The sequence below is a fragment of the Panthera tigris genome, chromosome C1 (assembly GCF_018350195.1).
Source record: "Panthera tigris isolate Pti1 chromosome C1, P.tigris_Pti1_mat1.1, whole genome shotgun sequence".
Taxonomy (NCBI): Eukaryota; Metazoa; Chordata; class Mammalia; order Carnivora; family Felidae; genus Panthera; species Panthera tigris.
Window position 1 is genome coordinate 127,891,059 of NC_056667.1, and position 15,504 is coordinate 127,906,562.

The window sequence follows — 15,504 nt, forward strand, 5'->3', positions numbered from 1 at the left end:
TTTCCTTTATAAAACATCTGGTAATCTTGTCCAGATACTCATAGAATATTTCCTTCTTTTTCTTTAAAGCTTAATACTTTTACCAGGATATGTCTCAGTATTAGTTATTCTGCGATACCCTTTCAATAAGTAGTTGAGTCTTTTTTTTTTTTAAGTTTTTTTGAATCTTCTTCAGTTCTGCTTTGTTGTTTAGGTTTTCTTCTTCATAAAATCTTATATGCATGTGGCATCTGTATTGCCTCACTTTTCTAATTGCTAGTTTTTCTCAAATTATTTTATCTCTTGTTCTTTTATCTCTATGTTCTTTTATCTCATTTTTCTCCACTTTTTTTTCTTGGACAAAAATGATAATTTTTTTAATGTTTATTTATTTTTGAGAGAGAGAGAGCACAAGCAGGGGAGGGGCAGAGAGAAAGAGAGCAAGAGAGACAGAATCCAAAGCAGGCACCAGGCTCCAAACTGTCAGCACAGAGCCCCACGTGGGGCTCGAACTATGAGATCATGACCTGAGCCAAAGTTGGATGTTTAACCAATTAAGCTAATCAGGTGTCCCCAAATGGTATATTTTTATTCTTGTATTTCTCCTAGTTTCATCTTCATTTCTGAAAATGCTTTTTCTTTTATTTCTATTTACTGAGTTCTGTCACTAAAGGTCTGTGTCTAATTCTTATTTATGTTGTTCTTTCATATCTATGCCAGTTTTGAAATTCTTATTTGTTTCCTTTGAAGTAGTAGTTTGCATGCATGTCTGTTTTTCATGCATGTCTTTCTACTATACTTTCTTATCTATGGGGACACTATTTTGACCTTTATTACCTTTTTTCATAATACTGTTGTTTGGGATTTGAATTTGATCATTTTCTTTGCTTATTTTTTTGTGTGTGAAATCAAGTTTTGTGAACTTTTGGGGGGGAGTGTATTTGAGGATTGCTTTTTTCTAATTTCATTTTCGTGGTCCAGAGCACGTTCATTCTTTCCCTCTTTTGTTTTTAGTGTTCGGAACTACAGCAACTTACTATGTGAGATTTACTGGATCCTGTTTGCTTCCCTCTTTGTTTATTGGTCCTTTCTTTTCCTTTATTGGTAGTTTCCCTATTTTGCTCCCTTAGGAAACTCTTCTCATCCACTTCTCTTCAGTGCAGGGAACTATTTTGGAAGGGAGTTTGGCTTGTTAATACATCAATGCCCAAAATCTCTCCATGAACCCCTTTCTAGCCACCTGCTTCTGGAATGTACAAAATCCTCCTATGCTCAGGTTTAGTTTTCCATCTTGGTGTTCTTGTGTATGGCAGATGCCTCATTGTACCTTTTGCTTTCCCCTATTGGATGCTGATGTCACACAGGTCCTATAACTTCAGTCACTGGTCCCCGTATGTTCATAGTTTGTTTATGGAGATAACTCATCACTTAATTTCATATTAATCACATAATTCATCACATAATTTCATTTTCCCATATGTCTCTGTCTTTGCTCTTCTTGCACTGGAATATCCAAAGATTTTTTTTCACTTCTGTAACCATCTTCTCAGAATCTTTGAGAATATTTTTAAGCATGAGAGGCATAAATAACAATTCTTCAGGACCAGATTTTTCTCCTGTAGAGGTTGTCTCGACCTTTGAGAATCAGAATTTATTTTTTTTAATTCCAGTATAATTAACATACAGTGTTATATCAGTTTCAAGTGTATAATATAGTGATTCAACAATTCTATACATTACTCTGTGCTCATCACAAAAACAAAAACAAAATTAAGCCACTGGGACCATACCAAAGTAAAAAGCTTTTGCACAGTGAAGGAAACCATCAGTAAAACAAAAAGACGACCTACTAAATGAGGGAAGATATTTGCAAACAATATATCTGATAAGGGTTAATATTCAAAATATATAAGGGACTTATACAACTCAACACCAAAAAACAAATACAATTTAAAAATGGGCAGAAGACATAAACATTTTTCCAAAGAACACATACAAATGGCCAAAAGACACACAAAAATGCTCAACATCACTAATCATCAGGGAAATGCAAATCAAAGTCACAATGTAGTATCACTTCACACCTGCAGAAGGGCTGAAATCAAAAACACAAACAAATGTTGGTGAGGACGTGGGGAAAGAGGATCAGGATTTAATTTCATTAAAAATCTCCTTACAAAGCATTGCAGGGGTTTTGCGAATTGTTTTACCCCATTTTTCCAAATAAGAAAACTTAAGTTAAAAGCATTATATATCCAGTTCTGCCTCATGAGAGAGATGGAAAGAAACAGCAGAGCTACTGTCAGTAGGGCTAATCAACAAAATGAGGGAGAAACCATCTCACAATAATCAGATAAAGCCTGTAGCAGAATAAAAGCGTTCATTTTTCTGTATCTGGTGGGAGTTGACAAGGCTAGACTTTGCTCCTGCTCATCTCCACATAAGAAATATACTGAGTTACTTAAGTTTACAAGTACCTGGACTTAAGTGAAGTTTTTTCAAATTGTGTTTGTTAATAATTAAGTGTTAGACAGATGCCTACGTAGCTCAATCAGTTAAGCGTCTGACTCCTGATTTTGGCTCTGGTCATGGTGTCACGCTTCCTGAGTTCAAGCCCTGTGTTGCTCTGCTCTGACAGTAGGAGCCTGCTTGGGATCATCTCTCTTCCTCTATCTCTTTGCTTCCCTGCTCACTCTGTCTCTCTCTCAAAAAAAAAAAAAATTAATTAATAAACTTAAAAAATAATTAGGTGTTAGAAAAATATCAAATTATACATTTTTATCTGGATTTCTTTAAAATACCTGAATTAACGGTCATCCTTTATGTGGTGAATCAAAACCACATCAGTAAATACTGATATGTTTTATTAATGAGAGATGCTATTATTTTAGGAAATGTCATCTAGATTTTCTGGAAAATGTATGATAATTAGAAGTTTACATTCTCTTTTTATCAGATATGCAGATCTTTGTGGAATCCTTACATTCAGGAAATATGATCATAGTCCTGTTTGTCTTCTAATGGCAGCTTACAAATATCTAGTATTATTGCCCAGGAAGAACCAAATTATCCTATACAACAAATATTTATTATTTACCTTCTTTATTCCAGACATAGAAAAAGCTTTTCAGTGTCCAAGAAAATTAAGATATGACTCTCTTCAAATAGTCCATGGGAAAGAATGCACACACATTGATACATGTACATATACAGTGGAAATTTTTAAAAAATGAGATTATTCCATTTTTATGGGCGCAAGGGAGTCATTGGTGGCTCTCCCATGGGATATCTGATTTAATTTTGACAGATGAATACAAATATTCAGGTCAGGCCCAAGGGTAAAGGCCCTATTGCTAGAGAGAACAAAAGGTGAGAAAGCACAATGTCATAAGAAAGGATTGAACTTTAAGATAAGTGCTGGTTTTCAAAGGTAATAAGTTAGAAAATCCAGTCTCATAAAGGGGGCTTATTTACTAGAGACTAACTGGTTCTTACTGGTCATCTCTTTCCCTAGCAAGTAAACTTTAGCTATATAACCTTGATCTTTACAATAAAACTGGCCCAAAGTTGACTTTGGGTTAGTTATCCACACATCACTTTCTCAACTTCGTTTAGGAAACCGACAATATGTCATTGCATAAATACTCTAGAGGAGAGGAGATTCAGGTTTGTATTTGAGGAGTCTTGGTCCAATAAAGAAATCATCCAGACATAAGCCTCCTTTACCATTCTTTTTTTCTGAGCCCTACTTCCAGCTCCCTTGTGACTAAGTCATTATTTCATAACCTTCCTACAAATAGCTAATAGAAAGAAATAAGGAGAGAACACTAACGTACCTATCACTTCTTAGCAGTGCCAGGGCAGTTTTCTTTTTAAGTGGAACATAAAAATATTGCCTAAGGTTAGGTTGGATTGTGTTTGTGGATCCCCCTCACCCATACTTTCCCCTTTGTCTGTTTCTATGGATAGAGAATCAGTAGGAGAGTTAGACGCAGCGTTGGTTTTCAATATATTAATTTCTAGAAAGTAATTATGGAAGTCTACATGATTATGAATTAGGGGTTAGGCTTAACTGAATATTTTAAAACCACATCCCACCGAACTAAAGATTGATAGACTGTGAGCTCTGAGGGAGAAAATTCTTAAATATCATCAAATTACACCATCCCCCGATCCACTTTTCTCACCCAAGTTTAAATAAGCAAAGATCTATCATATACAAGTAAATTGTTCAAGGTGACATAATTTATGTGTGTGTTATTATCTCGTTTGCTTTATTTGATGGTGTAGACTAAGCAGGTACATAAGTTCTAACACTTATTCATTTGGTTCCAACATTGTTTTTTTTAGAAGGTAGAAAATCAGTAAAACACTAATCAGGGGTATCTACCTAGATACCTTCATTTTTCTTTCATTGGCAAATCATTTAACTTCTTATTCCTTCTTATGAGAACAAACAATCAAATTAATTGGTGAACTAGTAATAAATTATTGGTAAACATTTATCATGGGATTCACTTGCTGATAATTAAGTATAATTACCTGGTTTTGATGGCCCTTCTTTATCATTTAGAGATAATTTGATATAATTAAAATGTAAAATTAGTTTAAAAGTATTGACAGATCATCCAACTAGAAAGTTTCATGGATAAAAAAGTGTGTTTCAATGGCTCCAAACATTTAAAATTAGAAGAAAAGTGGGGTGCCTGGGGGGCTCAGTCAGCTAAGTATCTGACTTTGGCTCAGGTCATGATCTCATAGCTTGTGAATTAGAGCCCTGCATCGGGCTCTGTGTTGACAGCTCAGAGCCTGGAGCCTGCTTCGGATTCTGTGTTTCCCTCTCTCACTCCCCTCCCTCCCCCCCGCCCACTCGTGCTCTGTCTCTCAAAAATAAACCTTAAAAAAAATTTAAAAATAAGTAAAAATAAAATTTTGTATCATTTTTCTGCATATTTCAGTGTAATCCAACCTTATCATTTTGATTAATAGCCAAGATTCAGTTTATAGGTTGAGTTCTTGCTATAATATCTGAAAAAGTAAAAGGAATAAAAATAAATAAAACATCCAATATAGAAATGATGATTTGGTAACCTTAATTCAGAGACTTTTACTTCTCTTGTGGTTTAGGCATCTATATGCCTCTTCAGATTTGGGGGTTTGAATTGTGTCGTTGTGACCATATTTAATGGTATTTATTGAACAAGATTTTTAGAGATTGATATGGGAAGTAGAAACCATAATGTATCATGGCTTCAAGCAGTTTATAAAGAAAGGAAGGAGCCAAGGGAATAAAGAAATCATGACAATATTATAAGGGCAGGTATAGTATAGAAGTATATGTGTATGTATATATGTTCAGAGACAAATCCTATAGAGTAATTCCTGAGCATGGGGGGAAATTTGCTCAGGGAGGAGGAAAATAATTTATCTTTATTGAAAAGTATCAATGATGAAGCCTTGATTAGTGTTCTGAAGGGAAAGGATAGGATTTTAGACAGTTGAAAGATGATTCCAGTAGGTGGAACTTGAAGGTTCACCATGGCTAGAAAAGTTGGATGAAATGTGGCAGGTGGGTTTACTGACTCAAGGGCATTATATGACTTGAGGCTGTAAGAGGACCCATGGGGAAAGTGATATTCGCAGGAGGTCACATTTTTACATTCATTTTGTTTAAAGGGCAATATGACGTGTAGTGGCTCATCCCCTGTGGATCAGACAGCCTCCCAAATATGAGGGAAGTTCTGGTGTATTGGCAATCTTGATTTTATAATTCTCTGTATATACCTGTTCCAGGGTCTTAACAATTATTTTCTCATTAAGATTTTCTGCATGGTTATTTCTGTTGTGCTATCTGAGGGCACGGGGACATTGTCTTCCTTTTCTCATCCATTGAAACATTCAAGAATGCATTTTATCTCTTGCTATGTGGCAGGCTATTTGAGAGTACAGAGTGTGTTTAATTGAAGAAAATAGTCTCTATGTGCCTAATTCCACGTGGAAGACAGAAATGTAGCCTTCACCATAACCTAGAAAAGGAGTTGTCAGGTGCAAAAAACCAAACAAAATACCAATTTATAGTGAATTACAAAATAGTTTTATTTTCTCAGTATTATATTTAACACTCTCAGTTGTCTCTTCCCTGTAGTTGTTACACAAGTGCTTACATGTACACAGATAACCATACATGATTTGCCACCTAACTATGGGTCCATTCTGACTCTGTCTGCTCTTTGATTTTCACAGTCCTGTGATCCCCACTCAACACAGAGAAGAACCCGCCACCTGCTAAGACCCTCACTGAATTCAAGGTCATGTGCTGAAGACTCGCAAGTGCGGCCTTGCCTCCTCAATGAAAATTGCTTCCAGTTCCAGTACAATCTAACTGGTACGGTTGAAACCCACAGCCATTCTATTTTCCCTGAACATTGACTAATGGGAGAATGTGTGTGTGTGTGTGTGCATGTGCGTGTGTGTCTTCATTCTTGGGATTCAGGACTGACAGTAGAATGTGAGAGTGTATTGCACGCAAGGCCGAGGCTTTGACGTTTCCAGTGTCCCTTCACAGAAAGAAATGCCCGCACTTGGCATGTAGCTTCAGCAAGGCCACCTGGAATCTCCAAATTCCGAGATGCTTCAAAAGACTTGGCAAAGTTTCAGAAAAGAGCTGAATTAAGCCATGATAACCACAATAACAAAAATACACAGCAGGGGATAATTTACCACTTAGGGAAGAACGTAGTCATGCTGTCATAGAATTTAGCTCTTTCATGGCCTTTTTTATTTCAAGAAATTCAAGCTTGTGGTGTACTTGCTCAATGGGTCTCAGTAGGATAAATTGTAGTCCTGAGTGGACAGGGATACTTTAGAGGCACTGGGAATCCCTCCGCCTCATTTTTCAGCCACTGCTCAGGATTCTCCTGTGTCTCATACCACAGACTGTTTAGTTACATTGATTTGCTGCCTGCCATTCCCAAAAGGAGCAGACATGCAAAATGCCACAAAATGTGGAACCATGTTAAGTCTCGGCACTGAATTCAGTACTGACAGCCAAACCACCACAGGCCTGCCGAGGCAAAGTAATAGTCTCTTCTGAAACAAATTCCCCACTGAGGTCACGGTGGCACTATGATATTTCTCACATAGAAAACTTCATAATGAATTCTGGGGGGTGGGGTGGGGCAGTCTGATTGTCTTTATTGGTGAAAGATGACTTAATGTATTTGCCCTCTTTAGTTAAAGGTGCTTCAGATCCTTGATTTTTATAGTAATTTTTCAGAAATAAGTGAAATTTGCTTTACTGGAAGAGAGAGCATGTCTTTAAAATACTGATTTTACTATGCATTGGTTTACTATTCCCGTTAAACTCATACGTAGGTCATTTATCAAATATGGGAAGTGTCCTTAAAGAGGTTCTTGATGTATATCATCAAAGACCATTCTTTCTAATCACACCAAAAGTAAGAGTTGGTTTTTGTTTTTGTTTTTGTTTTTTTTAAGAATCAGATTAATTATGGCATAATTCATTCAGACTCCCAGTTGTCTAGTTTGCAATGCAACTATCCAGATCTTTAAAACCTTCTCTCCTGGGGACACCTGGGTGGCTCAGTCGGTTGAGCATCTGACTTCGGCTCAGGTCATGATCTCACAGTTTGTGGGTTCGAGCCCTGCATTGGGTTCTGTGCTGACAGCTCAGCGCCTGGAGCTTGCTTCGGATTCTGTGTCTCCCCCTCTCTCTGCCCCTCCGCTGCTTGCACTCTGCCTCTCTCTCTCAAAAGTAATTTAAAAAAAAATTTAAATAAATGAATGAATGAATAAATAAAACCTTCTCTCCTGAGACAATAATTTGAAAAAAATTAGATTTTCTGTAACATTCATGTAGTTCTGAGGTACCTCTCTTTCCTTTCTCAGGCAAGTGTCTTAAGACACTTAAGCTCCACTGTACCAACTTTACCAAATGGTTTAGATGACTGGATTTGTTCCTTGAAAATAGTTTCAGGTTACATTAAGCAATAGGATCATCTCTGGGTTCCTTTTCTATCAGTTATCCCCCAGCAAACAGATGATTCGAAACTAGTTTTCCTTTACCATCCTTGTTGGTGTCTTTCCTTTCCTCTTCAGCACAACAGTGACACGGTCTCCAACAAACCATCTGTCTTTTTACTTTTAGAAAGCAAACTTAGGAAGGTAACTCACTTTGATTTGGTTGTTTACTTGTTTTGCTGTAAAAGAATTGCATGGTGCTTTGTGAAGCCACCTGGAAGTTATTTTAGGATTATATATATATGCTATCCTGCCTCACCAATGCAAATAATCAAAGGTTTGTTGTATTTTGCTCACATGACCATAATTCTGAAACTCAGTGTGGTGATCCTATACCTGTAGAGTGGAGCACATGCCAGCTGAATGAAAATGCTACCTGCGGACAAGGTATCAGGACCCGCCTTCTGAGCTGTATACGCAGCGATGGCAAGCCAGTTGGTGTGGACCAGTGTGAGCAGGTAATTGGTTTGTATTTGTATCTCATGCTAGGGGCTTTGGATTTTTTGTTGGTTTTGGTTTTGGTTTGTTTTGTTGTTGTTGTTGTTTGTTTGTTTGTTTGTAATATTAGTCTACCGTCTTGACGCTTGGTATAAATGACAAACTCTGATTCCTTCTTGCCAAACTAGGGCTCAGTTGTAACTGGTGTAGCACAGTTATACCTCACTAGTTTGAACTTAGTCAAAATGACCAGGAAAGGTTATTTTGCACTGAGGAAATGGGTCGATTAAACAATTATTTGTATAACTTCCAGAACTTATATGTATGTACATGCTAACAAACTATTCGTATCAGGTGACTATAATATTTAGATATGATTCTGTGTTAGGCAGGTGATTCATTTGCATGTATGATAAACACTGTGCCTTGCACATAAGACGAACACTGACACTTGCTATTAGAATATACTCCTAATTTGCTTAGCAAAGCCTTGCTAGATAAATAGCACAGTTGTACTTTTCTTCTCAATCTAAGTTAAAATGCCTCCCTACAAAGTGCCAGTTAGTGAGTTCTGAATTTTTGTAATGATGTTACTGTTCCTTTTTTTCCTGTGATGAACTGTATAGTTTGGACAAACGCTGTAGTCAAAGCTGTTGCAAGTAAGTTGCATTTCCTCCCCAACGTCAAAGTGAAAATCACTATGGGGACAGTTTAATAGAAATAAGAATGACCATATGCTGTCACACTAGAAGAATCACCAACATAGTTTTTAGAATAGAAAATTCCAAACTTTGGAAATTGAAAATACAGGGTCAGTGAACTCATATTTCCACAGAAGCTTCCCTCACAAATTGGCTAATGGAAATTGGTACCATTTCTCCTAAGATAGGTGGAGTCCACAAGTGAAATTAGAATCAAAACCAAACTTTGCTCACCTGTCCTGACTTAAGTATTATCCTATCAAGTATTAAAACATGGCTCTCTTAACTAACAGTATAGCCATAGACACACAACAACTTTGAGACCAGGCCATCTGATGAACATCCCATTTGGTGAAACTGTAAAACTGGCCAATATGGGGCAAAGTTCTGTCCACCATGTGTCAGCGATTTATTTTAACATTTCATTGAATCTGCCTCTGTAGAAGTCTGCAGGAAAAATAAATGGCCAATCTGCAGCAACTCCAAATAAGTTGAAAATGTTACATTTGGTATGTGTAATAATTTTTTTCTTTTGATACAAAGTAAGTTCTGAACTATTCATTAATAAAAAAACCAGTTTCCAAATACCGTATGTTAAACAAATATTTAAAGAATATTAAAGAAGTCCCAAACTATTAACCTATCTGGAATATCCATGCATCTCAAATGGATCATCGATCCTATATGGTAATTTCTCTTTTGCCCATGCAGCACGTAATCATGCTAAAATCATTAATTTTAATTTGGTGTGGACATTGCTAACATTTAACATGAGTTCAATGTCAGAGTTTTCCTAAATAAGCACATGGTGTATGATTTCTGTAGTGGAATTTTTCATTATTCTTTCAGTGTTTCTTAGATGATTTATTCTCTCACTAAGATCTCTTCTAGCTTGGCCATTACAAAAAGCAATAGATTTTGCCTAGATGCTGGTTTCAGAGACGACAAGAAAGAAATAAACCAAAGCACCAACTTTTCCCATGATTAAGAGTTTGGTTATGTTTTCAACCTAATTGATCTTTTTAATGAGCATAGTTGTTGATTTTGTTTTTATCCTTATTATTTTTTTAGCCTAGATAGCTGTTAATTTTGAGCTCTCTATGTGCTGTTGACCCATCCAGAAGTGCAAGGTACCTGAATTTAAAACTGAGGCATCCTCCTGATTCTGTGTTTGCTAAGCAAGGACAGATTTCTGTGGCATCTAACTGCCTACTCTCCCAGAACACTAATTGCAGGTCTATTCTAGAGTTGTGGATCTCATAAAAATAAATTTGGGCCAATATATTTCTCATTTGTGATGTAAGGACAACCATTTTCTGTGACTCCCACCAATTTCTATGAGAGGATATTTTTCCCTGCAAAGATGTAGAAAGATTATTATTGTAGCATAAAGGGCATAGAATAGTCTTTCCCATGAAAGGATAGTGATTTATTTTGACAGTGATATGATTCTTCAATAAAATCATACTTTATTTCCATCTACAGCGTAACTTGGAGAAGCCCCAGAGAATGAGCATTCACTGCCTGGTGGAATGTGTAGTCAACTGTCAGCTCTCAGGGTGGACAGCTTGGACAGAATGTTCAAAGACTTGTGGCCATGGAGGTACTTGGTTTCCCTATGTTTGTTTCCAGTAAACAGTTTGGCTTTTAAAAAAATTTTTTAATGTTTTTATTTTTGAGAGAGAGACAGAGCACGAGTAAGGGAGGGACAGAGAGAGAGGGAGACACAGAATCTGAAGCAGGCTCTAGACTCTGAGCTGTCAGCACAGAGCCTGATACCAGGCTCTAAACCATGAACTGCAAGATCATGACCTGAGCCAAAGTTGATGCTCAACCCACTGAGCCACCCAGGCACACCCAGACAGTTTTGTTTTTAAATGTCTTTCTGGGGGTGCCTGGGTGGCTCAGTCAGTTAAGCGTCTGACTCTTAATTTCGGCTCAGGTCATGATCTCATGGTTTGTGAGATTGAGCCCTGCATCGAGCTCTATGCTGACAGTGTGGAGCCTGCTTGGGATTGTCTCTCTGCATCTCTGTCTGCATATCTCTCCCCCCTCCACTCAAAACAAATAAATAAACTTAAAAAAAAAGGAAAAAAATAAATGCCTTTCTGTACGCCATAAATTGACAAATGATCATAAGGCATGTTGACCAGTTGGAGGCAACATGAGCCTGACCCAGAGGGGAAGAGATATAGGACTTGGTCTTGTATGAGTCCTTTACTTCTAGGCAGAGGTTGCAAAACTGACTTGGTAACAGTGGCAGACACCAGAGAAGCTGCTAGACCAGTGGGACAGTGTTCATTCAGAAGGTCATAAGCTCAACCAACCCAAAAAAATGTTGGCCTCCCTGGTTTTTGGAAGAACTATGTACTATGTAAGTATAGCTGACTCCTGTGTTGGGCAAACCCCCAAATCACAGTCTCTTAATATCCTGACTGGAGACTAATTTGCCACTCACATAAAAGGAGGTGTTGCTTGCACTTTAAAAAGTCAATCAAGGACACAGGTTGATGGAGAATCTACCACTTTAATACAACCAATATTAGCCGAATGGTGCCATCCAGTTGGCTCTGTGCAGGTTTTTATGAGCCAGTTTGGAAGTAGCATACATCCTTCCATCATCTATATTATATAAAATTTAGTCCCATGTTTCCAGTTCAGTGCAAGATGGTTGAGCAGCAAATGTATTCTCTAGATGGCCAGTAATTCTTAGCAACAGTGTTATGCTATAGAGAAAAAGGAGTATACATCTGTGGTGAACAGATAGAAATCATGACCACAAGTTCCCAGGATGCCAGTGAGCAAATGATATACAATGGCAAGGATTGAAGGGCAACTGATACTCAGGAGCTAGACAAATGGCTATATAGAGGGCACACCAGCACTGGGCCAAAGTAGGGACCAAGACATTGTCCATGGAAGAGAGCACAACAAGAGCATAATGGGAAAGCACAAACCTGTGGTTTAGGATAGGACTCTGATCCTGAAAAAGAATTTTAAGTTCTCACAAGGTAAACGTCAGAAAATTAGACTAGGGTCCTAGGGGAAAATCTTGTTGTATGATTAGGCACTAAGCAGAGGAGATGAAGGGAAGAATTGCAAGTTGCAGGAATCATGGAATCAAGATGGGAGGAGGGTACACCAAGACCTGCATCTGACTGTCAAACAGAAATACTTGGGAACAGATTCCTAGAAGTTCTGTGACTGGCCCACTGGCAGTAGTATATAGGCTAATTTCTGAGCTACTCTGAAATGAGTGTGCTGGCGTTGCCGATAATTCTCTGCCTCGGTTGGGATTGTCTGAGTAACTGTGGCAGGGTGCAGCCTGGAAAAGGGGCTCATCTGTAAACTGAGCTGTCAGATTTTGGAGAGGGTAGAGCAAAAAACAGTAGCTGGGATTTGTATTAGGAAAATGTGACTAAGGAAATTGAAAACTACTTCTGCAAAGAGCATCACGCACAATGAAAACGCGGGAGTCCAAATGCCCAATAATAACATGCCATTTTCCGCACAGTTGAGAGCCTGTAAAGAACCTCAGGAAAGCAAATGGCAAATCTTAAACCCAAGATTTCAGTGACTGACCTGCTTTTCCTCAAATATTCTGATCAGCTGCATGGTGTAGTTTCCAACTGGGCATCCACTTGAAAGTTGGGTAAATCTAGGTTCAAATTGCAGCTATTTAGGCAGATTACTTAATCTTTCTGAATCTCAGCTTCTTTATCTATAAAATGGAATTTATGCACGCTGGAGGTATTTTTGGTTTGAGAATTAAATGATATGAAGTATATGAACACCTAACATAGTAGTTGACACATAATAGGTGTTTATTTATGTTAATTTCTGTCTCCATCTTCTTAGCTGCCAAGAGTAGAGAGGGTCATCAGACACTACTTAGGATCTTTTAAGGATTATCGTATAGACTTAGTCACTCTGTCTCCCAATTTCATTTCTCATCCTTTTGCCCCATTCAAAATCACATTATGGTCATAGCATAAGTGTATTTTAAAATTGCAAATTTGTGGGGTGCCTGGGTGGCTCAGTCTGTTGAGTGTCCGACTTCAGCTCAGGTCATGATCTCATAGTTCATGGGTTCTAGCCTCATGTCAGGTTCTGTGCTGACAGCTTGGAGCCTGGAGCCTGCTTTGGATTCTGTGTCTCCCCTCTGTCTCTGCCCCTCCCCTGCTCATGCTCTGTCTCTCTTTCAAAAATAAATAAATACTTTAAAAAAAATTTTTTAATTGCAAATTTGAAGGATGCCTGCATGACTCAGTTCCTTAAGCAGCTGACTCTTGATTTAGGCTCAGGTCATGATCTCAAGGGTTGTGAGATCAAGCCCCACATCAGACTTTGCAATGGGTGTGGAATCTGCACCTGGGGTGCCTGAGTGGCTCAGTCAGTTAAGTGTCCAACTTCAGCTCACGTCATGATCTCGTAGTCTGTGAGTTCAAGCCCGGCATCGGGCTCTGTGCTAACAGCTCAGAGTCCGGAGCCTGCTTCAGATTCTGGATCTCCCTTTCTCTGCCCCTCCCCCACTCACATGCGTAGGTGGGTCGGTGTGTGTGCACGTGTGCACTTTCTCTCTCAAAAAATGCAAATTTCAACAATTGTTTTCCTATTGACTTAAGAGTAATTTATTCATTAAACAAATACCCATGTGCCAGTTCTGGTTCACTGTGCTGGGGATTGCAGCACTGGGGGGAGGTAGATACTTGCCCTCTTCTCATGGAGTTTACAATGCAACTGAGCGACAAGAGACAGTAAACAAGCAAATAGGTAATATTGTATGTTGATGAGTTCGCTGAAGACATACAAATGAGAGATGTTTTTCACAGTAATGATGCATTTAGTCAGAACAACTGGTTGCTCCTCTGTCCAGCAGTGACTCAGCCTGGTTATTCTACTGCTATAAACACTGCAGTCTTGTCCTCATGGGTCTCTGGGAGGTGTGACTCTTATGGTGGTAAAGGGTAGCATGGAAAAGTAGAGAAAGGATGAGGTCCTATATTGCAAGCATGGTCCACAAAGACCTGTGGGATCTCACCTGTGCCTGCCTCTCTAGTCCCATCACCCTCCACCGGTGCATAGGCTCTCTATGCTCTAATACAGTATTTCAGTCACATCCCTGAGTGTGGAGCATCTTACCATCACTGCACTACTGCCTCCTACTACTCTTAACTTGCATGCGTCAAATCACTTGCAATGTCTGCACGTCTGAGGGGCCAAATGCCGTTTGGGTTCTTCATGTGTGAATCCCCTCAGTTCCTATGAGCACAATAGGTGGCACATCGGAGGAATTTCAGTTAACATCTGTCATTGCCCAGGTGGCTCTGGATCATAGAAGAAAGCTGGAAGTGGAAGAGCCTGCAGACTGGATCACAAGCCCAAAGGCAGCCAACCCCTGCCAGTGGCTGGTTTCCTGGCCCTCTAACTAAATGCATATGTCTTAGGTACATTACCTTAGAACGTATTCAATGCAAAGGAATCAGATCCGTTCATTATTATTTTTGCCTGGCAGTCCTAATTCTGCCACTGTACCAAGTCAGTGAAACATGACAGATCTCCATGTCGTGCTAATATACTACCTTGACAAATAAGACCCCTATTTGTAAGTTTAACATTAAAGTATTACTTTAATTTTTCAAGCAGTTCTGTTAGTGCTATGGACTCCCCAGACCCTGGTTGTCTATTAGGAAGACAAAAACAAACAAATGAAAAAACATTTCCAAATCTGAATCCCACTATTGGAGAATTCTAGGCTATTAGAGTTTGAACTTAAATTCACCTTTTCTAAGCCAGAGAATAATAAACAAAGAGAAACAATCAAAGGTTTCCTAAGGAAGTAATTGTGTGAACTAAGGTACCAGTGGGATTAGGGAAGGAATGTTAACTACTTGGCAGAAATCAACTTGCATAAAGCACTTGGAAGTCATCTAAATAGTATCCATTGACATTCAATATAGCACTGGTTACAAATCACCACTAGGTAGTTTCTAAAACTCCATTAGCATGACTTCTTGGAAATCCTTTCTTGACCTTTAGATGTCTTGATCTCCTGAATTGTCAGATGTAATAATACCTTTAAAAAAATTATTCCATAATCCTGATATCTGTCAAACCCTCCAGTGATCTAAATATGAATGTATCCCATTGTTCCTTTATGTATTCAACAAGGATTTGTAAAGTTTATACCTATTATCCTGGCACTTAACAGTGTCCTCTTTCATTGTCAACAGTGACAATGTGAAAAATAAATTATATGGTGACCATGCTATTTAGATGTCTGTTCTTGAAGGCAGGACTGTAGAAGTGTATTCCTATGATTTACGTATATACTCACTGGATGCTT

The 15,504-nt window shown here is 38.4% G+C and overlaps 1 protein-coding gene across 1 annotated transcript in view; it reads left to right on the forward strand.

Annotated features, from left to right (window-relative positions):
* Positions 1-15,504, forward strand: part of THSD7B (thrombospondin type 1 domain containing 7B) — a 747,555-nt gene that overhangs the window by 692,827 nt on the left and 39,224 nt on the right. Inside the window, exons 17-19 of the mRNA XM_042997047.1 lie at positions 6,223-6,364; positions 8,362-8,477; positions 10,644-10,761. Coding sequence (XP_042852981.1) covers positions 6,223-6,364; positions 8,362-8,477; positions 10,644-10,761 — 376 coding nt within the window. The remainder of the gene's footprint in view (positions 1-6,222; positions 6,365-8,361; positions 8,478-10,643; positions 10,762-15,504) is intronic.